Below are 25,665 nucleotides of genomic sequence, written 5' to 3' on the forward strand. Positions count from 1 at the left end.
AATAGCATACGGGACACAAACCACGTAACAGGAAGAAGGGCCGTGGTGTAGGCGGAGCGCGAGGACGTGACACATCCGTGAGGGCGTGACAAAGATGGTCCAGCTCGAAGGAGGGGCGACCCAGGCGGAAGGCAGAGGCGGGGCCAAGTTAGTGCGCAGGCGCGTGGTCGCGGCTGTCGGCCTGGAGCGACGGCATCAGAAGTGTAGCCAGGGCAGAGAACCAGTGCAGACCCAGGCTCTGGGTGGATGGAGAGAGTTCGGGCTCCGACGCGGTGAGCGAGCCCAAGGTGGGAGTTACACTGCTTTGTCGGAGACTTGGGCTGGGGCGAAGGGAACGTGACGTGGTTAAGCGAGATGACGTACCCTGCGTAGAAGGCGTGGCGAGACGTAATGGGACGTAGCCAAAATGGCCGCGCGCATGAGTCTCTCCCCGGTGCAGAGTGGAAGGGTCCGCGTTCAGGGAAACGTTCGGGTAAGGTCGGGCGGCGACTGGAGCATGAGGAGTAGCGGGTGCGCGTAGCCCACGTGGAGCTGGGACAAGCTGTAGGTTCCGCGAGGATGGCCGCAGTCCCGACCGTGCTTCTCTGTAGAACAGAGGAGGAGGCAGGGAATCGCTTTTTCCCTTTTCTAACTCTGTTATTTCACTTTGAGGGTCACGAGACAGCTACATTTCTTTAGGGTTTTGCCCACGTAACGATAGAATAGCTGTCTCAGAGACATTAGGAGGTGGGGAAATTGCAGTTCCAGAAACCGAGGCGTAGCAGGCTGAGATTCACATCTGCATTGTTGTTCTCTCCCGCTCCCCGACCATGCCAAAAGCTATGGACAGATTCATAACCACCCCCAGAGAGCAGGGGATCAGCAGCATAGCTCTGATACATGAGCAGCAAAACTCATGTACCTGGGTTTTCTCTACTCAGTTGTCTCCTTTTTCATTTGTGCTCTACCTCAGATTTGGAGGGAGAGAACCCACAAAACATGAGCGTTGTTGGTGGCTCTGATTCTTTGTGGGATGAGTTAAAAGCTACTGTTTGGAAGCTGCTGGAAGCTCGTTATTATCGCTGCAGTTCCTTCTCGTTTATTTTTGCTGAGAAAGCTTGAAAAGTACTGGATGATGAGAAAGATGTGTACACCTAAATTTGGGTGGAATTAGTTTTCTGTCAGTTCCTGAAAGTCACATTACTTTCTGTTTTTCTTTCGTCCCTTACTGTGAATCTGGCCATCTCTTCTCTCCTGAAAAGTCTTCTGGAATTTGGAGAGAAGTGTGGTATCACTGGTGAGAGGAGCTGCCCCACACCCTACCCATAACCTGCCCCTCCACGTCCCTGAAAACTGTCATTGTTCTCAGCTTGCTTTGGAGTTTACAGTGAACCAAATTTCACCACATCTACCTTCTTTTCTGGGTCTTGGTAAAGAGCTGCACTATTCTTGAATATTTTGAAAACAAAAATGTCTCTAGCCTCATGGCCTTTGCTGAGCACCATAGCTACCCTGGAAACTCTGCTAGACTTTTCCTCTCGCTGTCCCCTTGTACCTCAAATCCATAGGATTAGCAGGAAGACTCTCCTCTTTCCCTTCCCACCTGCTCCTTCTGCCAGCTTGTTTCTCTCTTCAGGCATTCATCCTCATTCTACCACCAGCATCATCCAGCCATAAAATCACGGGGTCTTCTTCAACAACTACTTCCCTTCTCCCTCTTCCAGCTGAGTGCCAAATCCTATGTTTTTTACCAAAATGGCAATCTCTTGAATACAAAGAACGTCGGTGCATCACTGCTGTCACTCTCCAGTTCAGTGCTTCATACTGTCTCACTTGGGTTTCTGGAATTTCATTTCACACTCTCGTGCCCAAATCTGACCTGCGGATGTCCCACCGAAAACCTGGTCTGCACAGCGCGGTCCTCATCTCAGTTCACGGCAACTCCATCCTTCCAGTTGAGTAGGCCAAGAATCTTCTAGCCGTCCTTCACTCCTTTCTTTCACGTCTTACAGGCAGTCTCTCCAAGATACAGCCAACGCCAAACCACTTCTCACCACTTCTACCATGACATGTTTTGTTCCAAGCCCCTGGATTATCCTGAAGGATCTCCCTGCTGCTTTCTTGCTTCCTATCCCAGTTGATTTCCAGTAGGGCAGCCTGAGTGATCTTTCAGAAATATAAATCAGATGGTGTCCCTCCTGTGCTGCCAAAACTCCATTGTGTCCCGATTTCGCTTAGAGCAGTGGTTTCCAGTCAGAGGTGATTCCCCTTTCCCGGGGACATCTGTGGCTTCTGGAGACATTTTTGGTTGTCCCAGTTGGAGGGAGGGTGCCATTGGTGTCTAATGGGTAGAGGCCAGGGATGCTGCTAAACATCCTACAATGTATAGGACAGCCCCCAGACAGAGTTATCTGGTCAAATGGCAATATGTCATGGTTGAGAAACCCTGAGTTGAAGGAAAAAACCTTTACAGTGGCCTAGAAATCTACATGATCTGGCATCTATGATCTCTCCACCTTCTCTCCTACTACCGTCCTCCTTGTGCACTCGATTTTGCCATCCTGGCCTCCTTACTATCCCCTTGTATGTGCCAGACACGCTCCCACCTCAGGGTCTTTGCACAGGCAATTCCCTCTTCCTGGAGTACCCTTCCTCCTGACAGCCCTATTACTAATTCGCTCATTTCCTTCAGTCTTTTGCTCTAATCTCACCTCCGTAAGGCCTCCTTTGAGCAACTTACTTTAAATGTAATGCCCCTTTCCCGGTGGCACTCCAAATTCACCTAATCCTCCTCTATTTTTCACTGAGTATATTATAATGTAATTGTCAGTACAGCTGACTTACATATTACACTGCTTTTTATTGTCTGTCTCCCCCAGTAGAATGTAAGTTCCACGAGGGTAGGGACTTTGTTTTATCCTCCCCAATGATCCTAGAACAATGTCTGGCATTTAATAGATGTTTGATTCATCATTCCTGATGAATGAAAGGATAAAAGAATGATGGACTGAGTGAAGGATGGTTGAAGGAATGTCCTTGTCACTGATCTTCCTGGCTCCATTCTACGCACTCCATTCCCTCCTGTGCTGTGCACATGGGGTCATCAGAAACCATCCTGTGTATGTGGAATAATACCTGAAGGTCTTCCAGTCTTTTGGGAATCGGTAGTCTTCAAATCAATCTCAAATCCCCACCTGGCTCCACACTTCAGTTGTGTCACATGCACCTGTTGGGCAGATTGACATAGAATTAACCATCCCAAGTAGAGAGGCCTGGCACACATTCTCCCTCACAGCCCCCACAAAGAACCTACCGTACTGGCACCTTGATCTCAGACTTCCAGCCTCCGGGACTGTGAGACAATAAATTGACGTTGTTTAAGCCACCCAACGTGTGGTTCTTTATTACAAACTGATACACTGACCCTAAGACCCCACGTAGGGATTTAGGCCTGGAGGCGAGGCACTTATATGGGATTCATGAACTTCCCACTGGTCCCTTTTAATGTGGTGACCGTGTATTGCGGACTGAATGTTTCTGCTCTCCCTACCCCCATCCATAGGTTGAAGCCCTAACACCCAATGGGATGGTATTAGGAGATGGAGCCTTTGTGAAGTAATTAGGGTTTGATTAGGTGATGAGGTTGCCGCTGCATGATAGGATTAGTGTCCTTATAAGAAAAGGAAGAGTCCAGAACTTGCTGTCTGTCCATCACCTGAAGGCATAGTGAGAGCGTAGCTGTGTACAAGCTATGAAGTGAATTCTCACCAGGAACCAATTGGCTGGAACATTGGTCTTCGGTTTCCAACCCTTAAAGCTGGAAAATAAGTCTGTTGTTGAAGCCACTCAGTTTGTGGTATTTTGGTCCAGCAGCCCAAACACACCGTGCATTTTCACTCCCTGCCTTGAGTGTGTTCACCAGCAAAGTGATGCATACAACAGAGTGCATGGCACCGGGCTGAGAGGCCACAGTTCACTTGCAGTACTTGTCCCGACACTTGGCGTGTTGCTGCTTATAAAGGGCTACTCCTGGAGCCCTCATTTGTTCCTTCCAGGGCAGTAGTAGGAAGTAGCTGCTTCCTGCTTTCAGTGGACACAACTGAGGGGTGGTTTTTTCCCTCTACTTTCCCTTGGGTGTAGCCTTCTTTCTTCTACCTCAGAGTTGGCAAGTATGAGGCAGCAATACGGTGGGGAAGATCAGGTTTACAGCTGGGTAGCAGTGAGGTACGTGAAGAGGAGAGGGTGAAGTGAACATTTCCCTTTTTTTTAAAAGATTTTATTTATTTACTTGACAGGGATCACAAGTAGTCAGAGGCAGGCAGAGAGAGGTGGGGGGGAGGCAGGTTCCCTGCCGACCAGAGAGCCCGATGGCGGGGCTCGATCCCAGGACCGTGGGATCATGGCCTGAGCCGAAGGCAGAGGCTTTAACCCACTGAGCCACCCAGGTGCCCTGAACATTTGCCTTCTTGCTCAGCATTGCTGGGGATCATAATGTGCTTTTTTGTAGCTTACGCTCTTCTCAGAAAGATGGTATACAGAAACAAAGTTCCAGGGGCACCCGGGTGGCTCAGTCATTAGGTGTCTGCCTTTGGCTTGGGTCATGGTCCCAGGATCCTGGTATCAAGCCCCGCATCAGGCTCCCCACTCAGTGGGAAGCCTGCTTCTTCCTCTCCCACATCCCCTGCTTATGTTCCCTCTCTTGCTGTGGATCTGCCAAATGAGCAAAGTCTTTAAAAAAGAAATTAAATAAAATTGGAAATTGGAAGTAAAGTTCCAATATGTAAGTGACATGTGTCTTCAGTGCCCCTCAGTTTCTCTTTTGTGTCTTTAGGCCCCTCTCCTCCCCCAGCCACCACCGCCAGACAGTTGAGTGGCCTCTGATAGGCCGAAGGCAGACTCTGAGGAGTCCTGGATGGTTTCCCTTGCCATATGATGTGCATTTCCAGAGGCTTCAAGGGGGAGAAGCTGGTGGCCTACCTGCAACGTAGAGTTCATGCCTTGTTCCACTTTGCATGGTAGCACCCAACATGGTTCCCGGAACAAAGGAAATGACAATGAACGTTGAAGTGCAAACATTTACTGGCAGAATTCCCATCCCTGTGACGCTAGCTTAGATTTGTCTTTGGGTTTGGTCCTCCTTCAGATGGGGCGGAGCTTTAGGGGCCTCCAGATCTTACAGGGAGGGGCATGAGGCCCTCGTCTGCAGTGGCAAGCACTGAAAAGTGTTTCGAAAGTGTGAAGGACCCCACAGCTGGGTGGGGGAGGCATCTAGGAAGAGCCCTTCATACGGAGCAGGAACGGGCTGGCAATCGCTTCCCGGTCTGGAGTTCTGGAAATCGGGATCCTCATCTCCGTCACCAGGGAAGCGCGCCCAGGTCACCAAGCCGCCGTCACGGGCCAGGCAGCGTGTCCCTGAGAGATGCAGCTGTGACAGAGACAGATGGGGTCCAAGCGCCGCGGGGCTGGGTGGCTGGGGAGGGGGCGTCATCAAGTACCTTCTGGATCAGGCGTGGGGCTGCAGGAGGCGCCTGAGCGGGGTGAAGAGGGCGCTGGGCTCTCCCAGTGAGCAGTGAGCGCAGGGACAGGGGAGGCTTCTAGGAAGGGATGCTGGGGAAGAAGACCCGAGGAGAGGGGAGGCATTCACCAGGCACAGGGGGAGGAGGAAGAGGGGTCCAGGGAAGGAGGAGCATCTGCACGAGCCCTGAGACCGGAGGGTGCTTGGGGAGTGGGAAGAACCGAAGGCCGTGGGGCTGGTGTGCAGGCAGGAGTGGGAAGTGGACATCACAGCAGAAGAGTCAGTCCTCCTGGAGTGACCTGTGAGTTTCAGGAAGAGGAGTGGATAAAGTATTGAGTCATTCCCCCTCCGCCCCCCCAGCCCCAGCCCTGCCGTGTGGATGCATTGTCTGCGTGTGATTGTCCCACTTGGAGCTTTCCACCCGATGGTCGGACTCCGTTGCTCACAGCTTTGCCTCCTCTGTCCTCCTGCCTCTAGGTTATCAGGTTCCTGCAAGTTATCCAGGGCCCGGTCCGGATTTCAAGCTAAACATGGTGGTGATGAGTAGCCTGAGGGCCATTCTTCAAGCCTCTCCATGCAAGTCACTGTGGAGAAGATTCCAGACCCCCAGGTTCGTGCCAGCGAGGCCCTGCAGCCTCTACACCTGCACATACAAAAGCCGGAACCGAGCCCGTGAGTACACTGCCGCCTTAAGGAGAGCAAGAGGTGGGGGCATCAGGGGGGCGCAGTCGCTTAAGCAACCGACTCTTGGTGTCGGCTCAGGTCGTGGTCTCGGGGTCGTGAGATCGAGCCCCGCGTCAGCTGCACACTCAGCTTAGAGTCTGCTTAAGAGTCTCTCTCCCTCTCCCTCTGCCCCTTCTCCCTCCCCACCTCCGCCGGCCCTACTGGCCCATAGTCTGTCTCTCAAATAAATACGTGTTTAAAAATAGAGTGAGCGAGAGTCTTGGTGCTATATGACAGTCACGTGTGTCCTGTTTACCCATATGGTGTCATTGGCATTCCAGAGTGGGATTGTGTGCCTTCAGAACCGTGAGAATAACTACTTGTTCCTGTTTCTTTTCTAAAATAAACGTGGAAAATTCTTTTCCCCAGGTTTATTGACGTAGACTTGCCACCTAACATCATGTAGGTCGAAGGTGTACAATGTGCTGATTTGATATGCATATACGTTGCGAAATGATTTCCGTAATAAGGTTTGGAAAGCCCTTTTCTTGACTAATTTTAATATGTTAAAGTGATGTTATACAGAAATAAGTTAAGAGCAGTGTCCCAGTTTCAAATACTCTGGAACCTATTCTGAATTGTTTTTGTTAGCAATGGTCTTACTTACTGACGTTGATCCATAGACGGCCAATTATTTCTGTGAGTCTTAACGTTCTGGAAGTTGCATGTTAATGTTTTAAGCAGGTCAGTAGCTTCACAGTCTGGAATATTCTTTCTCAAGTCAGGGTTCATTTGCATTGCAGGGTTCATTCTCATTGACCAGCTTAGCAGTGTGGGCGCTGCTGTAGACGCAGCATATGGAGCGAGGCAGCCGATGGCCTTTCCCCGAACGCTTTTGCATCTCATTCCCTTCCTGAAGTACCAGTTCCCTGCCCCGTCCCTACAGTGCAGCGATTGTCCAGCGAGGCACTACTGACATGGGGGGGGGGGGGTCATTCTGTGTTGTTGTGGGTAGAGTGCGCACTGTGGGTGTCGAATGACATTCTGAATATCCCTGAGGAACAAAATAATCCTGGTAAAGAACCAACAAAATGATGGGAGGAGGATAATGTATGTGTTAGTGGAGAGAGGAGTTTAAAGTTTAATGAAATGGCTAGGAATATTTTATATATTTCCCACTTTTCTCCATGAATTAACGCAGAGTTTTAAATGTTGGCTTCCTTCAAAATTCCAGGTTTCTTAACTTTTCCTCCTTTGGCTTCCTCTCTTTGACCCTATATTGCACATAAGAAAGGAATTGGTTAGTAATGCTAATCGAGCTAAATTCATTGTCCTAAAACTGCTTTGTAAATATATTTTCACTTTAGGTTTATTTTGCTTCTTCCGATACTGTGTTCTCTGAGTAAACTGGCTGGAGTCCTAAGTTTCTAGTTGTTGGGTGTGGCTTCCTACCAGCAGACCCACATCCTACTCTGATGGCCTATTCTCAATATTTGCATTTTGGGGTCTGAAGCTTAAATTGGGAAAAAAAAATAGTCATACTTGGCTAGTTACTGAAATTGTGTGTGAGTGTGGTAGTTTTCCTTGATTTTTTTTGTTTGTTTTTACTTAAAAATGACATTTAAAGGTATAAAATTCAATAAGCTAATGTCTTCAAGGTAGTTTACTTCTTTCAGTATTGACAGACCCAAAGAGTCATAGCTTGGGGATGTGGGGGCTTCCCTTGATTCACTTCCCACATCAGACAAAACGTTCTTGTTTATAAGTTACTAAGGAAAACAGGTGACAGCTGTGATTTGATTTGGCTTTTGGCATGTTTTTTTCGCTGGGGAGAGTTTATGGTCTCTGCTGTCCTGAGCTACTGAGCATTTCCTGTTGCTAAATCCCAGACCTCCTGCTGATCAGTTGTAAAGACAGTACCCATTGTGTCTGGCAACTTAACTACCCCAGCAGAAGGCCCATTGTATAGTTGTGACCCAGAACGACCCAAGACCTTTGAGGGTTAGAAAAGATAACCTGGAAAGTCCTTCGCTAGTGCCTGCCAGTCCGTGAGGAGGGTGCTGGCAGGTCCTTCTAGCACTAGGCTTATCGCCATCACCGTCTTTATCATCGTCACAGGCTCAGTGCGTCCCTCAGATGCTTGGACATTGTTCAGATGGGGTTAAGGAGGATGACGAGTAAAGGAAGTGGGAGGATATGGCTGATTCCGAAAGCGGCATTTCCTAGAGCCTGTCTGTGCTCTGTGCCTCACCTCGGTCTCCACTCCCCGCCTCCCGGGGAATCATTGTCTGTCCACTCAGATGGCTGTTTGCTGTTATCTCCAGTAGCAGACAGTAAATGTTGACAGTCGTGCATCTGTTACCCAAGGTACAAATAAAATCAGTTTCGTTTAGTGTATCATCTAGTGAAATTTAGCTTAATCGTCACATGAAAAAAAATATATATTAGGCAGAGATTTTAGGGCAGAAGAAAATAAATTTAATCATGTTAATTTTTAATTTAATAAAATCAACTAGAATGGAAGTGGTACAGATTTGTTGTTATTCCAATGATAATCCTAACGATCTCCCTAGTTTTTAAAGGAAAAGAAACATTTTTCTTTTAGGACAGCATGGAATGGAGTGGCATTGTATAAAATCTAGCCACTGGTCCCATGTGGGTATTTTCACATAAATGTCAGTTTATTATAATTTTATGGGCACATGTTGCTAGTGCTTACCATATTGAAAATCTCCCATCATCCAACAAAGTTCTGTTTGACAGGACTGGTCAGTATTATAACTGAAATGTGTTAGAAAGTTGTTCTGTTATTTCTCCAATTAATTTTGAAGGACGAAAATCCTCGAGAACATTAGTATTAAAAAGTTTATTTTGCAGTGTCTTCCCAAGAACTCTGGTAATCCCAAAGTAATATAGATTGAGGATGCATCAGACCGAGTCATTAACGTTCAAATAACCTTGAGAAACTGTAGGCTGATAAAGAGCCCCCTTGAATTGTATTAATAGCTTCAGAGGTGTCAGCAGCAACAAGGAGCTAACAAAGAACCCAGGAACTGTGGGCTCTAGTCTCCTGTGCTGATAACTCGTGTGTGTGCGCGTGCGCGCGCGTGCGCGCTGGGGTTACCTGGGCTCGGCATCAAAGTGCCTCTTACAGCCCTCGTGCTCTGCATTTGGTCATTCTGTGATCATCCTTAACAGTTCATATGGGAGGGGGCTGTCCCTGTGTATCCTTTCACTGTGCTCAGCTCTAGGCCTACTAAGATGCTCTTCAGTTTGATGAGGAAATCGCATATCGACAGAAAGGACAGGAACAGGGCAAGGCACGGGAGAAAAAGCCAGTGAGGGTGTAGAACAACTATGTCCAGTGGATCAATAACATGAGCCACCAATATGAGCCATATAGGCAAGTCTGTGTTTTCCAACAACCACGTTAAAAAAGAACAAATAGGGGGCACCTGGGTGGCTCAGTGGGTTAAAGCCTCTGCCTTCAGCTCAGGTCTGATCCCAGGGTCCTGGGATGGAGCCCTGCATTGGGCTCTGCTCAGCAGGGAGCCTGCTTCCTCCTCTCTCTCCCCCTACTTGTGATCTCCGTCTGTCAAATAATAAATAAAATTTAAAAAAAAAAAAAGAACAAATAGTATGTCAGTTACATCTCTGTAAAACTGAAGGAAAAATAAATTTGTTCGTTTATGAAATTCTGTACAGGGAATATATATTTTACCCGTGAAAAGTATTGAGATAGTTTGCATTCTTTATTTTGTACTAAGTTTTCAAAGCCCCGTGGGTGTTATAGACACTTGTGGCATAGCTCTCTTGGAATGACCCAAGGGGAATAGCGTGGTAAGACCAGAGTTTGGGAAGATTGAAGAAAAAGGAAATTTAGGTAGCTGAGGTGGGTTCCTAATAGGAAAGCCTTGGTATTAGATGCAGATTAAGACATGGCATACAGACTTTAACACAGGAACAGCGTGATGAGTGGTGATTTAGGAGAACTGGTGAATGGCAAAACATAGTAAAGGGTATTGAGATCAAGACGCATGGTATGAAGTCCAGGGTGTAGGGGCCTGAACTGGGTTGCTGGTCATGGGCAAGGTGAGAAAGAGAGAAGCCCGAAAGATCCTTACAGAAAATATAATGTGATCCGTAAGGTAATAGGAATAAAGATGAAAGACTGGAACCTTCCGGTCTCTCTATCTTATATGTTCAGTGAACAGGCAGGATTAAGAGCCACTTCAGATCTTCTTGGGGTTTGTACAACACTGGGAGAGGCAGATAATTAGGCACGCATGCAGATGATTATTACACCTGTGTAATGTTCTGAAGACAAAAGATCAGAATGTTAGGATTTTTTTAAAAAGAGGGGGTATCATATAATAAGATGGTAGTCAGAAAGGTGAGGAGGTGGGCGCCTGGGTGGCTCAGTGGGTTAAGCCGCTGCCTTCGGCTCGGGTCATGATCTCAGGGTCCTGGGATCGAGTCCCGCATCGGGCTCTCTGCTCAGCAGGAAGCCTGCTTCCCTCTCTCTCTGCCTGCCTCTCTGTCTTCTTGTAATCTCTGTCTGTCAAATAAATAAATAAAATCTTTAAAAAAAAAAAAAAAAGGTGAGGAGGTGACACTCTTGCTGAAGAGGTGACAGGCCAATAGTAGGAGCCAGCCCTGAGCAGAGTGAGGGGAAATTGAGTTTTGAGGAGGAGGAGCAGGAAGCGAGGGGCTTAGGCTGGAAGGTGCTTTCTGTGTTTCAAGAGTTGAAAGAGGGACCCCCTGAGGCTGGAGACACAGGGTGGTACAAACACAAAATAAGTCAAAACCAGATCTAGTCCTGTAAATAAGAACTAGAACCGAGCACGTTGCTGTGGAATCTACAGGGATTTTGTTGCGCGTCCACAGTATAGGAGTGACCCTTCCTAACGGCAGTGTGGCTCTGCTCGCCGAAACGATGCTGGGTAAAAATCACTCTTTCTGTTCATTTCACTTTCCCCATATGAGAAGAACCTGAGAATGAAGGCACTATATTAATTAGAACAGTTAATCCTCTTCCTGTTTTGAGGAAAAGTAGGAGCAAAGTTCCAGAACACTTCAATCTGTGTTTTGTTAACGTGGCGAAGAAGGTGAGAGTGTTGGAGAGAAAATTTTTTCTTTTACTCTTAGAAGTTCTAACTGGTCTAAGAATTAAATTGACATGAGACAGAGCAACAAGAGAACAAAAAAAACCCCAAAAGTTTAATTACATGCATATGGAGACCCAATAATAAAATTGTCATCCAAAGAAATGACCAAAGCAGGCAGCATTTTTACTGTTCAGACGAAGAAACAAGCACTCCGTGGGGAATTGGCAGGACAAAGAAAATTATTCAGGATCTTCAGTTAGTAAGGAATTCTAAACAGAGTTTGGGCTGGAGTAGCAAATTAGTAAAAGGAACAAGGGTTACCTATGCAAGCTTCTTGGCTCTGAATTTCCTATCTCTGGTGATACGGTTGTCTCGGTTGTCTCGTTACCTCCTGGTGCGGGAGGGGTATCTTTCACGTGGGAGATTTATTTCCGGCTTTCTGGATGCAAAGGGGATTCCAAATGTTCTTATACTGGCTATTTCTTAAGTAATTTTAATGCGAAATAATAACCCGAAGTGGCGCATTTTGGGGTGACCTGCCCTTGGTACCCACAGGAAGAAAGAGCAAAAATGTGACTATCTGTCTCACAATGGTTTATCTTGCAAAACAAACCCTTGGAGAAAGCTGGCTTCACTTGTGTGGTCACCTTAGAAGATAGTTTCTATGTATTTATGAGGTGTATCTAGATCGGTATCGCATATCTTTTTTCTTTCTTTTCTTTTTCTTTTTTTTTTTTTTTTTTGAATAGGGGAGAAGGGTTGGTCTCGATAAAAATGCTAAATAAGCAGATTGCTTTTATTGTCTGTGCAGGATCCTCTCTCTTGCTTTGAGAGCACAACTGCTCTGCAGTGGAAAACAAGTGAACTTGGCATGCACATAGCTTCTTACCTTCTTTTTTTCCATAAAGAAGAAAAATCTTTTCTTTTTCGGCATGGAAACAAGCTAGTGTTTATGTCTTAAAATACTTGGTGAGGGCCTGATCTGGGTTCCCCAGAGGAGCAAGTGGTGGGGGAAAGGAAACCTAGAAGCTGAAGTTGTGAGCCAAAGGGCATACATTGATAGGAGTGCTAAGGTCACAAAAGAGCAACAAGGGAATAGGTCCGGTTTTCTTGGGCTAGTGTTGGCGTGGGTGAGAGTACATTCTGAGCATTTCCTGAATGGAGTGTGGGGGACGAGTCAAGGTGAAAGGAGGGACCGTCTTGGGCATCTGCTTGTTAGTTTCCTTTTTGCCTAGTCTTTACGGGAGACCTTCCTGAGTTGGTTTTGAAGGGTGTGAATCCTCAAACCCTTAGCCACAGTCTGAGTATCTTAGACAGGAAGGTGTTACAAGGTGTCCTTGTGCCAGGCATCCTTACACCTAAATCAGGGCTGTTGACTTGTGTTAGAAGGTGGGAGACGAATAGTAAAGCTTCCCCCAAACTGAGAAGGCACTTCAAGACTAGAAAACAGAGCGGGCCACTCCGTACAGTTTATATACCCAGTTTTATTCAGAGTTAACTTACTGCAGGGTATCAGGCAGGACTGATGATCCAGAAGAGGCACAGCTGCTATTTGCAAATTCTGAACCTAGGTCCACAGATTTTATAAAGTGAGGGAGCTCTCATGGGGCACACTTGTGAGGTCTGAGCATTCACGTGCATTTCAAAGGGTTTGCACGCACCTCATGGGCAGCTAACATTTACCAGATGTTGTGGCACCAGCTGTGCGTCAGGAAAGCAGAGAGACTGTGTTATCTCTAATGGATTCATGGGAAGCCAAAGCAAACCTCTCACATTCTGGCCTTGGCTGGCGTTTCTAAGGTATGGATATTAATCTCTAAGGGGCCCGTAACATATAACCCCAAGACAGGTCAGCAAACAAGATGGAGGACCGAAGGTGGAGTCAGTATTGCCAGCACCCCTACGAGATGCTTTCTGATTTGCATTCTAATTAGATTATTATATTAAAATATTGTACCAGGCAAATGCATTTTTCTTTTAGGTTTCTGAAACAAAATTCTTGTTCTCAAAGGAATAAGTTGTTTTATACTAAGAAAATCAAGAAAAACACTGCGTTTAGATCTCTCCAGAGATAAGATGGTACTGTTTTATAATAAGAAAAAAAAGAAAGAGACAGAGGGGGATGGGGAGAATACCTTGAGTTTGCAGAGACCATGGTTTCTCAAGTTCATTTGCATTTGGGGGTGTCATCATAATTCTGTGCATTAAAATGTTTAGCTGCATGTCTGGCCTCTATCCACTAGATGTCAGTAGCATTCTTTTCCAGTTGTGACAACCAAAAATGCCTCTAGACATTGCCAACATGTCTTCTAGGAGCAGCATCTCTCCTTTTGTTGAGAACCAGTGGTCTACTTACAGGAGAGCCCTCTATCTCATTTTTATCCCACCCCAACCCCCCAAAAAACAACCACCACCACCAAAACAAACCCATCAGGCTAGGATTTTTAATTTACAGATTTTAGCAGCTACCCAAGCAAAACAAATGTCTCCTTTGTAAAGGTCAACCAGAGGCAAGTTTCTGGGTTTTTTGTCTTTTTTTTAATAATGAAAAAAGGTGTCTTGGAGCACCTGGGTGGCTCAGTTGTTAAGCAGCTGCCTTTGTTTCGATCCTGGTCCTGGGTCCTTGGTCCTGGGATTGAGTCCCCTTCCTGCTCCCTGCTTAGCAGGAAGCCTGCTTCTCCCTCTCCCACTCCCCCGCTCTCTCACTGTTTCTCTCTGTCAAACGAATAAATAAAATCTTTAAAAAAGAGAAAAGGTGTCTCTCTGAACCTGCTCTACAGAGGGGGTTGACTGAGTAGCAGCTGCCTTATCATTTTGTCAGATCCTTACTCTCACTCTTCATGGTGGGGTGAGGCTCAGAGGATCATTGGTAATGATTCATCTCAATAATATTTCTTCTGTCCCTGTTGCTCTTGGTTCTACCCATCTGGGGTGCTTCTAAGGGGCAGAGGACTGGAGCACCCCAAGTTATGCATGTCGTTCTGTCCATCTTGCATGATGTCTCAGCAGCTCTCTGTGTTACAGGAAGTCCACCGAGATTTCTCAGAGACTTACCAGGAACACCCGGTGCTTGATTCATCGTGGAAAATCAGTGTCAGTGGTGGGTGGCGTCTGTGTGGGACAGATTGTGCACGCACACCTAAATCTGTAATGGAGTGGGAGCGCTCCTTGTCAGTTGCAAACTCAACAGGAAGAAATCGATTTTGCACGTGGATACTCCTTCCTTTGCACCTTTACATGGGGAGGGAGCACTTCCCTTCTGCCGCAGCCAGAGCCTGGCCAGTGAGACACAGTTACAACCTGGTCAGTGAGAAACCACTATAGTTCCAGCTCCCAGGTTATTCTGTGGACTTTGTGTTTCTAAAAGCCTTCTCCGCTTCCTCCTTTCCTCTGTAAAAGACCATTCCTCTCCTTTGTTCTCTGCAGTTGTCTATGGGTTTGCTATAGCTTGCTTGTCCCAGACTGTAATTCTCTGCTTTTCCCCTTCCCCGCCAAAGCCCCATTTTTTTACTGGTGAAGTGACTGGCAGTGTTACTCGTAAGGTTTGCCTATCTCAAACTAAGAAGTAGTGACTCCTTTTCCTCCCCAAATTCATCGGTACCTTCCTTCATTTTTCCAAAACCCTAGAGTGTTCCCCTCACCTCAGTTGGAAGCCTGTAATATTGCATTGTATAAATAATCCAGAAATCTTCAAAACTGCGAGCTAAATTACAGACTCATGCCACACACACCTTTATTTCTACTAGACAAGCAATTAAAAACTTAGGTTTCTATTTAAAAAAAAAAAAACTTTTATGAAGTATGTTTTGATGTGGTTTTGGAATATAGGTGAGGTTGGTGGGGTTAGGTCTGGAGCTGACAACCAAGAAAGAGTTCTTGAAACGTCTTTGGCGCAAAAGGGTGGTTTTATTGAAAGCACAATGAGGGCACCCGTGGACAGGAAGAGCTGCTGCCCCAGGGTTGCAAGGGGTGGCTGGTTATATACTTGGGAGTTGGGGGAGGTAAGGGAAAGGGAGGTTTTCAAAAGAACTTTCATATGCTAAAGGCTCCCAGGAAACTGGAAGCCTTGCCATTGTCCAGTTCAGGTTGTTTTTCCCTGTAGCAAGGCATTAACATCAAGACAGTTGGGAGCTTCCTGGAAGAATGGCCCACATGTCGCACCCAGGAGTGGGGGGTGGGGGTTGCAGGGTGTCCCCTGTGCTTTGTCCTTAGCTAGCCTTCTGTTCCCTCATCACTCCGGTGAACACTTGCTTTCCAAAACTTCTCCCTCCCCTCTCCCTCTGGCCTTTGTTGGAAAGAAAGTTTCATTTGAAAGTTTCATTTGAAAGTCTCATTAATTTGTATTCGTCTGTGAACCCGGTCTGGTGGGAGGGGCTCAGAAAATGATCAATAAGGAAGAGCAACGCATTGGAGAACAGCCTCCTTCCGCATGGTGCTGGTCTGCTGGCGTCTTCCTGTCCTCAGGAGACGGGCGGCGCTTGGTTTAGGTGAGAGGAGAGGATGGACTGAGCGGCTCCCGGCTGGCAGAGCAGCGGGCTGGCGGCTCCCTGCCAGGCGCTCTCCGAGCGGCCTCTGGCCCCTGCTTCTGTCTGGCCCCTGAGTGGCTCGTCCCTGAGACTTGGATTGCGTCCCCTCGGCACACCGCAGCCCTGAACTAGCCCGGTGTGTGATCCCAGAGAGCGCACGTCCGGACGATGGCGCCCTGTGCTTTCTCCTAGTGCACCCGCTCTGGGAGACCGTGGACCTGGTCCCGGGGGGCGAGCGCCAGTCGCCCATCAACATCCGCTGGAGGGACAGCGTCTACGATCCTGGCTTAAAACCGCTCACCATCTCTTACGACCCGACCACCTGCCTCCACGTCTGGAATAACGGGTACTCTTTCCTGGTGGAATTTGAAGATTCTACAGATAAGTCAGGTGAGAGCCCGACCTGTGGTCTTGTCTGGAGTTAAAGGGACAGCCTGCTGTCAGCACAGGCCACACCACGCTGCCTCCTCTTTGAGCAGTGGCATGGGACTCACTGCACTGAGCTTTTTTTTTTTTTAATGTGGTAACGTACATGTTACACAAAATTTGTCATCTTAACCATTTGTAAATATACAGTTCGGTAATTGGTCCAGTCACACTGCTGTGCGACCCGCGCTCCCATTCGTCTCCATTACTCTCCGTTTGCAAAACTGAAACTGTGCCACTTAAACAGTAAATCCCCATTTTCCCCTTTTCTCAGCTCTTGGCTATGACCATTTTACCTTCTGTCTGTGAATTGGACTACTGGGTACTTCATGTAAGTAGAATTACACAGTATTTGTCTTTTTATGACTGGCTGATTTCACTGAGCATAATGTCAGTGGGGCTCATCCATACTGTAGCAGATGGCCGAATTTCCTTCTTTGTGAAACGGAATGATACTCCCTTATATGGATAGACCACATTTTGTTTATCCGTTCACCTGTCTGTCGGCACTGGTTGTAGCCACCTTTTGGCCTTTGTGAATAATGCGGCTGTGAACATGGGTGTCCGTATATCTTCCGTGGTGTTTCCCGTTGGTACATAACCCACATGGAGTTGCTGCATCATCATTAGAGGTTTTTGAGTATACGAACCATGTCCCTTTCATTTTCGTGTGTGTTTCTTTCTGGTATACGTGGTATTTCCTATTAATAGATACGTATTGGGACACCTGGGTGGTTCAGGTGTCTACCTTCAGCTCAGGTCATGATCCCAAGGTCCTGGGATCGAGTCCCACGTCCGGCTCCTTGCTCAGTGGGGAGCCTGCTTCTCCCTCTGCCTGCATCTCTCCCTGCTTGTGCTCTTTTTCTCGCTGACAAATAAATAATAATAAAATCTTTAAAAAAATAGATATGTATCTATGTATAGATTCTGATTTGAAATTTTATTTAAAGTTATGTATTTGAATTTACTTTCATTTGAAACTGTATATGTATTGACTGTTCATTTGCATTACTTTTATTTGAAATTTGTTCTCCGTGTGTTGAATGTGTGCTAACCTTCCTCTGCTTGCTGACATTACAAAGAGCTTCTGTATTAAATAGTAATACAATTTAGCCAGATTTTATATGATAAGATTGCAGTGCAGAGCAAAAGGATAATCAGGCGAGAAAAAGACATTTTTATGTTTTTAGTCACCAAGTAACATGTATGTATTTTGTCAACCAATGACTGATTTATTCATTCTGTATTTACCGAGTGCCAGCCATGTGCCAGGCCTTGCACTAAGTGCCAGGAATACTAACTAGATTCTTGACCTCCCAGCGTTGAAAGTCTAGTGAGAGATGCATGCATGAAATTAGAAGTATAAAGCAAGTGTAATTTGAGAAAGGGTTTCTAAAAGTGCTGTGGGACCACAGAGGAGGGGATGATGTAGACGGCTCAGAGAAGTCTGTGATGATTTCAGCAAGGAGGGGTGTCGATGCAAAATGAACAAACCTTTTAGAATTTCTGTTGGGGAGGGGAAGGAAGAGAGTTTTATTCGAGCCCAAGTGAGGACAGCTGCCCAGGGTACAGTCTGCAGAGTGCTTCCAGTAAAGGATCATTTGAGGTAGGGCTATATACATTTTATATACATAAGCGGTTACAACATTTTTGAGAAGTTAGAAATTATTAGACAAAGAACTTTTCAGGAAGTTGCAGCTCGTATCTTAAGTCTCCAGTATATGCAGGGCTATACGATTTTAACCCCTTGAGAACCAAGGAAGTTTCTTACTTTCTGTTATCTTTTGTGTTCAGAATGCACCTTTTTGGTTATTTTCTTTAACAAAGCACATATAGCACATGCCGTGAGGTATTGGCTGAGTAATTTTGACCTTGGTAAATGTTAAAGCAGAGCTTCCCTGGGAGCCCAGGAGCAGGACCCACAAATATTAAAAGTTGAAAATTTCCTTTATCAGGGGACATTTATCTTGGCTATTGAAGGATGAGTCGGAGTTTTTCAAGAGCATTAGAAGGGCATTGGAGATGGAGGGAAAATCATGTGCAAAAGCAGATGTTCAGAAAATGGCCAAAAACAAAGTGGCCAGAATGCAGAATGTGCATTTTGGGGAGAGATAGGAAGAATGATGATCACTGATGCTTAGGAGGGGAGATGGAAGTTAGGTTCATCAGTACTGGTTATTTTTTTTTTTTTTTAAGATTTTATTTATTTATTTGTCAGAGAGAGAGCGAGCGCGAGCACAGGCAGACAGAGTGGCAGGCAGAGACAGAGAGAGAAGCAGGCTACCTGCCGAGCAAGGAGCCCGATGTGGGACTCGATCCCAGGACGCTGGGATCGTGACCTGAGCTGAAGGCAGCCGCTCAACCAACTGAGCCACCCAGGCGTCCCAGTACTGGTTATTTTTTACATGACACCGTGACACAGCATGATTTCATTTAGTTCATGTCAATTGCTTTATTTTTTGAGATTAACCCGTCAGTAGTGCAGGTCCACAAGGTCAGATTAATCCAAGTGTGAGATGGTGGGAGCTCACATGAAGGCTATAAGAATTGAAGTAGGGAGAAAGCACATTTTGAAAAAGCATTTCTTTCTTTTTTTTTTTTTTTTAAAGATTTTATTTATTTGTTAGAGAGAGAAAGAGCGCACAGGCAGACAGAGTGGCAGGCAGAGGCAGAGGGAGAAGCAGGCTCCCCGCCGAGCAAGGAGCCGGATGTGGGACTCGATCCCAGGACGCCGGGACCATGACCTGAGCCGAAGGCAGCTGCCCAACCAGCTGAGCCACCCAGGTGTCCCAAAAAAGCATTTCTTAAATAAAAGTGTCATGAGCACACTGTGAAGGCACACACACAAATTGTGTCCACAATGTCAGCCCTATCCAGTCCTAAGCAAAGTTAACATAATTACAAAGCAAGTTCAGGATTCCAAACTCAGTGACATTTCCCTACATGGTGAACTTGGCTTCTCACCTTTCACACAGAGCAAGACAGAAGACGAGCCACACAACAAAGAAGATAACCCAGGGGGACAGGAAGTGAGGGAACCAAACACGAAGTTAGGCTGTGGGCTGTGGGCAGGGAGGTGAGAGAAGGCAGCAGTGGTCTGTCCAGCCCGAGTCAGTGCTCGGCGCTCACCGCTTCTGTTCAAGCCCCCGGAGGATCTCTGTTCTGTTCGGAGAGCCATCAGGCACCGTGTGCGGCAACAGGGGCCTTTTGTAAGTGGTCAGACATCCACAGGTCTTGTCTGAGGCATCTGACTGTTGGCTGCAAAAGTCTTTTCTTTCTGAAGGGATCAAACCAGTCCTGGGCCTCTTCAGATTTCTGTGCCTCTGCTTGTTAGGAGGTCTGGGGTATCATCGGTTGGTGCTGGTCTCAGCGATCTCTGGTGGCTGCAGTATGCTTAACTGCCTGTTTCACTGCTTGACATGGGCCCTGCTTGACGTGAGTGACTCCATCTTGCTATGTACAAAAGCAACAGGGCTTGGAGGTGGACTCATCGAGTGAGGAGAAAGCAACGTTAACCACATCCTTGAGTCCTCTCACTTGGGAGGCTGGGGGGATGGTGATGCCAGAAAGGTCATGAATGATGGATGAGGAATACTTTTAGGGAAATATAGAAAGCACATAAATAAATTTAAAAAAATTTGTAACTTTTACCCTATTTAATTTTAAATATTACATTAAAAATAGAAACACGTGTTGAGTGGCTATCCATCAAAGAAGAATTGTGTCAATTCCTGTTTAATTTCCATAAGGAGAATCTGCTTCTCTCAAGATAAGCATCTTTGCTACTTTTGATGCCAGTGGATTTGGATTTTAGTATTTCCTGCAAATCAAGATGGGAATGAACAAATGTTGATCCCTTACTGAAATATTATCCACTTCTAATAAAAACTTTTTCTCATCAAATCTTTTATTTCAAAGTAATATTAATTGTTGCTTCTGCATTAAATCTTCCTCTTCTTTGTTTCTGTCTCATTTTGCATCAGATTATCATATGCTTTTCCCACTGGCTTTATTTTAGGTGAAGAAACATGTTTAAATACTGTAGGTTGAATAAGGCAGGAGATTTCTTTTGGAGCAATCCTGTAGGGTCAGGCATTAATCCTTTTTATAGTGTTTCAGCTGCACTTGGTGCATCATAATGCAATCAAGTTTCAAAGCTTTGAGGATGCAGCAGCCGGAGGAAGATAGTTTAGCTATGATAGCAATCTTTTTAAAGATTTTATTTATTTGAGAGAGAGAGCACAAACAGGGGGAGGAACAGAGGGAGCGGAACAAGCAGGTTACACACTGAGCGCGGAGCCTAACACAGGGCTCGGTGTCACAACCCTGAGATCATGACCTGAGCCAAAATCAAGAGTTGGGACACTTAACCAACTGAGCCACCTAGGCGCCCCTGTGATAAGAATATCTTTAAAAAAAAAAAAAAAAACCAACTTACCAACTTCAAATGTATTCTAGAATGGAAAGATCGAACATTACGATATTGTTATTTAAGAATATTGGGATCGGGGCGCCTGGGTGTCTCAGTGGGTTAAAGCCTCTGCCTTCGGCTCAGGTCATGATCTCAGGGTCCTGGGATCGAGGCCCGCATCGGGCTCTCTGCTCAGCAGGGAGCCTGCTTCCTCCTCTCTCTCTCTGCCTGCCTCTCTGTCTACTTGTGATCTCTATCTGTCAAATAAATAAATAAAATCTTAAAAAAAAAAGAATATTGGGATCAATACACTGGTAAGATAAGCCGTGCTTACAAGACGAGATTGTTACAACTGTATTTCAAATGGTATAAAATGGTGCTGTCCAATATGGTATACATAAGGCTGGTGTGACTTTTAAGCACTAGAAATGTGGCTAATACAACTGAGGAAGTGGATTTTTAGGACTTTCAAATGTGGCTCCTACAGACTTGAAAATTACCTTTGTGATTTGCATTACATTTCTGTTTGTTGGCACTGTTATAAAAGGATAAAGGCAAATAATGGTTAAAAGGTGAGATCAGTGAATACATTCAGAATGGCATAAAAAGATAAAGCAAACAGCTATGGGGAGTGATCCGGAAAGGAAGCAGTATTTATGAGTGCTCTGTGACTATTTGCTAAGTGCTTCATTTATCTTCCCCAGAGGTCTTTGATGACGATACTGTCGTCTTTGTTTTCCAGAGGAAGTGAAGCTCCCGGAAGTTCACTGCTTTCCTGCCGGGTCACACGGCTGACTGCTGCAGAACTGATGGAGAATCAGCAGACCATACTCTGCGCGGGGCCTCTGAGTTCCCGGAGACTTCAGCAGGGGCCGGCCTCCTGCAGGCTCTGGAGAAACAGTGTTTCCTGGGCGGCCCAGATTTGTTTTCATCAGGTACAGTAAGACGGACAGACATGGGAATGACTGTCCTGCAAGAAGAATTGTATCCTACCGTCCCTAAAGCCAAAAGGCAGAGCCACGTGGGGAAGCGCCAGGGATGGCCAGGAGGCAGAGGGAAGGAGGAGAAATGGTGGCTGAGAGCCGGTTGTGGTTCTGGGGGAAGGAGCACACAAGGCAGCATAGAGGGGCTGTCCCCTAGTTGTCTGCCCCCCTGGTCCTGGGGCGGGTGGGGCACGGGGACCGTGACCGGGCACATCAGTGCTGATAAAGGAGCTGTTCGGGCTCTGGATTGGTTGGTTTCCATACGAGGGTGCTCTCCCAGTTGTTTGTTCTCTCTTGGAGTTAACTCACTCTGGGAGGGGCAGTCCCCCCCCACCCCCAGTGCCAGGAAGCCTCAGATGTCAAAGCATCAAAAATGAACTGGAAAGGGTGGTTATTAACACTGAGGCTCCAGGAATGAGCCCTTGAGGACGCGGGCATGCTCTGAGAGCTGGGCCTTAGCACGCCCTGACTGGCTGGGAGGGCTTCAGCCGCCAGGGCCCCTGGAGGCCGAGCAGCAGGGAGGCTGGGCGGGGGTGGCGAGGCTGACGGAGCAGGGGCACCTTTCCCTGCACGCTGTGGGCTTGTGAGCTTGTCCACAAACCACCTACCTGTTTGTTTTGTATGTGCTTTCATTCAGTGATGTTTATAACATCCTAAATTGTCAGTTTAAGTGCAATTTCAGTACTGTAGATTGTTTTTAAGTAATCACCAATTGTCTGATATGAATTCACATTCTATAACAATAGTAGAGTAACATCTCATTTTAAAATATGTTCTCATTTATTGTTCGTTAGCTGCACATCACAAAGAGCTACAGAAATTCGTGGATACTGTGCCATCAGTTAAGCACAAGGTAATGTTTTTCCCCCAAGTCACTTGAAATGCCTGTTTCGTGTAATCTGAGAGTGGAGACACTCACATGGCACTTTGCGACTTGCCCCGGAAGAGCACTTGCCACTTAACATGTGTGTGTTGAGAGCGCCCCCGGCCCTGGGACACCTTGCAGGGGCCGGAAGGGATTCTGTGGGTGCGTCCTCACCGCTTTGGTTTTGCTGCCCTGCCCTAGCCCTCAGGGACTCGGGAACCCAGTGCTGTCCCCTCCTCTGCTCCTTCTGAGTCCCTGTGGAAACAGCCAGAGCAGCCCTGCCGACTCGACCTCCGGTCCCGCGGGCGGGGAGCAGAGCAGAGTTGGACGGAAACGTGGCGTGGCCGGCTGTACAGAACAATTACCCACATCCTTCAGAATGGACACCTTTGTCCAGGCCCCAGACTAACTATCCTGCGGGACTTAGAGTCCCGAAGGGGCCGTTCCCTGGAGGTCCACATGTCTCTCTCTCTCTACCGCCTCCTCCCCACCTCAGTGTCTCTCCCCACTGCCTCCTTCCCTCTCCCTCCCTGTCCATCTCCCTCTTTGCCCTTCCCTCTCTCTGTCTCCCCCTTTTTGGCCAGGAACTTGGCTCCCCCAAATTTGCATTGCGTTTTAGAAAGGAGAATTCTGTTGCTCTTTCTTGAAAAAGGGAAGTCTCCTTGTTCACGCACCAGCTACTGTACTGCCTGATGCCTCCCAAAGAGTTGAGAGGAGAGCACCTGCAGTAAAGTCACTGGAACGGAGGGAGGCAGTGCTTCGTGCCTCGTTCCCGTTCCCCCGTCCCGGGGAGGATGGGCAGAACTACCTAGTTAATTACGGGAACAAGGCAGGGGCGTGAGTCGGTCCTAAAGGGCCCACAGATCCTCCAGACCGCTGCTAGTCCCTAGACTCCCCGAGACTCATCCCCCCGTCCTCTGATACCTGAGTGATTTTCACCACGAAATGATGACTTGGTGACCTCTTCTCTTGGCCAGGACACCCTTGTGGAATTTGGGTCATTTGATCCTTCCTGCCTGATGCCTGCCTGCCCAGATTACTGGACCTTCTCAGGGTCCCTGACTACCTCCCCCACTCTCCGAGGCCGACACCTGGATCATTAAGAAGCAGCCCTATAGGTTGATGATGATCAGGTATGTTCTTTCCACATTTCTTTCTGAGGAAATGCTAGCCTACCCCTTTAAAGCAAGGCTGGGCTCCAACCTTGGCATCAGTTTTTAAGATCTCGTAATGCTAATACATGTTTATTAAGATGTGCTAACATCTTTTCTCAGTTTGGACATGAATTTGGAGATACTTCAAATTAACCAGAGACAGGCGTTAAGACCTAGAAGAACATAAGCTTTTTGCTTTCATTTTTGACAATAACGTGTATTTTGCTATATATGCAAGGTGAGGAATCGCTATAAAAATTAAGATCTTTAAATGGAAAAAAAGAAGGCTGGAAATGGATGTGTTCAAACCAGTTTGATATTTATTTATTATTGAAGTACAGTTGATACATAATGTTCCACTAGTTTCGTGTGTACAACATGGCGATTTGACAACCGCGTACATTATGCTATGCTCACAAGCATAGTTCCCGTCTGTCACGTGACCATACAAGTCTGGTACAAACCCATTGACTGTTTTTCCCTGTGCTTTTTACCTTTCATCCTCATGACTTATTAATTTCAGTACCGGAAGTCTTGTACCTCCCACTCCCCTTCACCCATTTTCTCCTCCTCATCCCCCCCTCCCCGATATTCCCCTTTCCTCTGCCAACTGTCATACAGAGTTTGTTCTCTGTATTTGTGTAAAAAGCCTTAATTTTCTTAAGAGATACTTACTATAGAATTTCAAGGTAAGGACAGAGCCCAACAATGTCTACACAGAAATTTTATTTTAAGAAGTTTTGACTTTGAAGTTTTGGTATTTGTTTTGCATTTAGAAATGAAAGTTTAAGTGGTGGTTACTATGTCAGTACACAGAACGTTGTTTAATTCATAAATGAACTAAACTGTAATAATAATTGCTTTCACTTGTTTGTTTTGAAATTTTATTGATTAAAAAATTTTTCCAAAGACAAAAGCTTCTAAGTTCTTTTTTATGAAGCCAAGATAACAGTGAAACCAAAACCCACCAAAGATTGGACACCCACCCCCAAATAAACACTAAACCCCAAAAGTAGTACATCTCAAGAATATTTAGAAATAAGGAAAGCTAAATAAAATACCTGAATCTACCAGTGCATCACCTGGGATTTGTTCTAGTAATGTAGGGATCATTCAGTATTAGGATGATGCAGTTATGATTAGTTTACGGCCATACCACCCTGAACGCGCCTGATCTCATCTGATCTCGGAAGCTAAGCAGGGTCGGGCCTGGTTAGTACTTGGATGGGAGGAATGATATAGTTATGATTAATAGACTTCATCCCATTAGCAAAGCTAAAGGGAAAACTCATATTTTCATTTTCATACATTCCTAAAATGTATTGACAAAATTCATAATGTATTTTTTATAAAATTTTTTTAAAGATTTTATTTATTTGACATATAGCATCACCAGGGGGAGCGGCAGGCAGAGGGAGAAGCAGGCTCCCCACTGAGCAGAGAGCCTGATGTGGGGCTCGATCCCAGGACCCTGAGATCATGACCTGAGCCGAAGGCAGATGCTTAACTGACTAAGCCACCCATTCACCCCGTTTTTGTAAAATTTTTTAATAAAGCAAATGAAATGAGAATTATCTAAATTGATAAAGTAGACTGACCAATCTTGGTTCAGAAATAACGAGTCTGACTAGTATGGAAAGGATATCTACTAACTAGCATATTAAATACTAAATTGGCTAACTTCTGGTAGCAGTCAGTAGGCAAAAGAAGATAAAAGAAATGAGAGAAACATTGGGGTGCCTGGGTGGCTCAGTTGATTAAGCAACTGCCTTCAGCTCAGGTCATGATCCTGGAGTCCTGGGATTGAGTTCCGCATTGCTCGGCAGGGAGCCTGCATCTTCCTCTGCCCCCCCCCACCCCTTCTCATTCTCTCCCTCACTCTCTTAAATAAATAAAATCTTAAAAAAAAGAAAGAATCTTGTTAGGTTGTTTAAAAAAATGAGAGAAACATTAGTGGAATACCATACTAATTTATAGACATCAATTCCTTTGACATATGTAAATCACAAGATACAATGGAAGAAAGAACCCTACT

The 25,665-nt window shown here is 46.2% G+C and overlaps 1 protein-coding gene across 2 annotated transcripts; it reads left to right on the forward strand.

Annotated features, from left to right (window-relative positions):
- Nucleotides 1–133: 133 nt before the first annotated feature.
- On the forward strand, nucleotides 134–24,536 carry LOC308337573 (carbonic anhydrase 5B, mitochondrial-like). 2 transcript variants are annotated; one of them, XM_080795671.1, is made up of 6 exons: nucleotides 134–287; nucleotides 5,972–6,166; nucleotides 15,984–16,181; nucleotides 21,371–21,563; nucleotides 22,406–22,464; nucleotides 23,454–24,536. In XM_080795671.1, the coding sequence occupies exons 2-4, from the start codon at nucleotides 6,025–6,027 to the stop codon at nucleotides 21,421–21,423; spliced, it is 393 nt and encodes a 130-aa protein (XP_080651797.1). In that variant the 5' UTR covers nucleotides 134–287; nucleotides 5,972–6,024; the 3' UTR covers nucleotides 21,424–21,563; nucleotides 22,406–22,464; nucleotides 23,454–24,536. The 2 variants fall into 2 exon arrangements, with proteins under 2 accessions (XP_080651797.1, XP_080651796.1); XM_080795670.1 differs by lacking the exon at nucleotides 134–287 and adding an exon at nucleotides 389–472.
- Nucleotides 24,537–25,665: the final 1,129 nt, after the last annotated feature.

The sequence above is a fragment of the Martes martes genome, assembly GCF_963455335.1.
Source record: "Martes martes genome assembly, chromosome: X".
NCBI classification, from domain to species: domain Eukaryota; kingdom Metazoa; phylum Chordata; class Mammalia; order Carnivora; family Mustelidae; genus Martes; species Martes martes.

Excerpts from the sequence above, each read along its gene's own strand:
- LOC308337573 (XM_080795670.1), top strand. The coding sequence starts at position 391 with ATGGGACGTAGCCAAAATGGCCGCGCGCATGAGTCTCTCCCCGGTGCA. Across the intron at positions 473-5,971 it reads GCGTTCAGGGAAACGTTCGG|GTTATCAGGTTCCTGCAAGT; the intron begins GTAAGGTCGGGC and ends TCCTGCCTCTAG. Across the intron at positions 6,167-15,983 it reads CAAAAGCCGGAACCGAGCCC|TGCACCCGCTCTGGGAGACC; the intron begins GTGAGTACACTG and ends GCTTTCTCCTAG.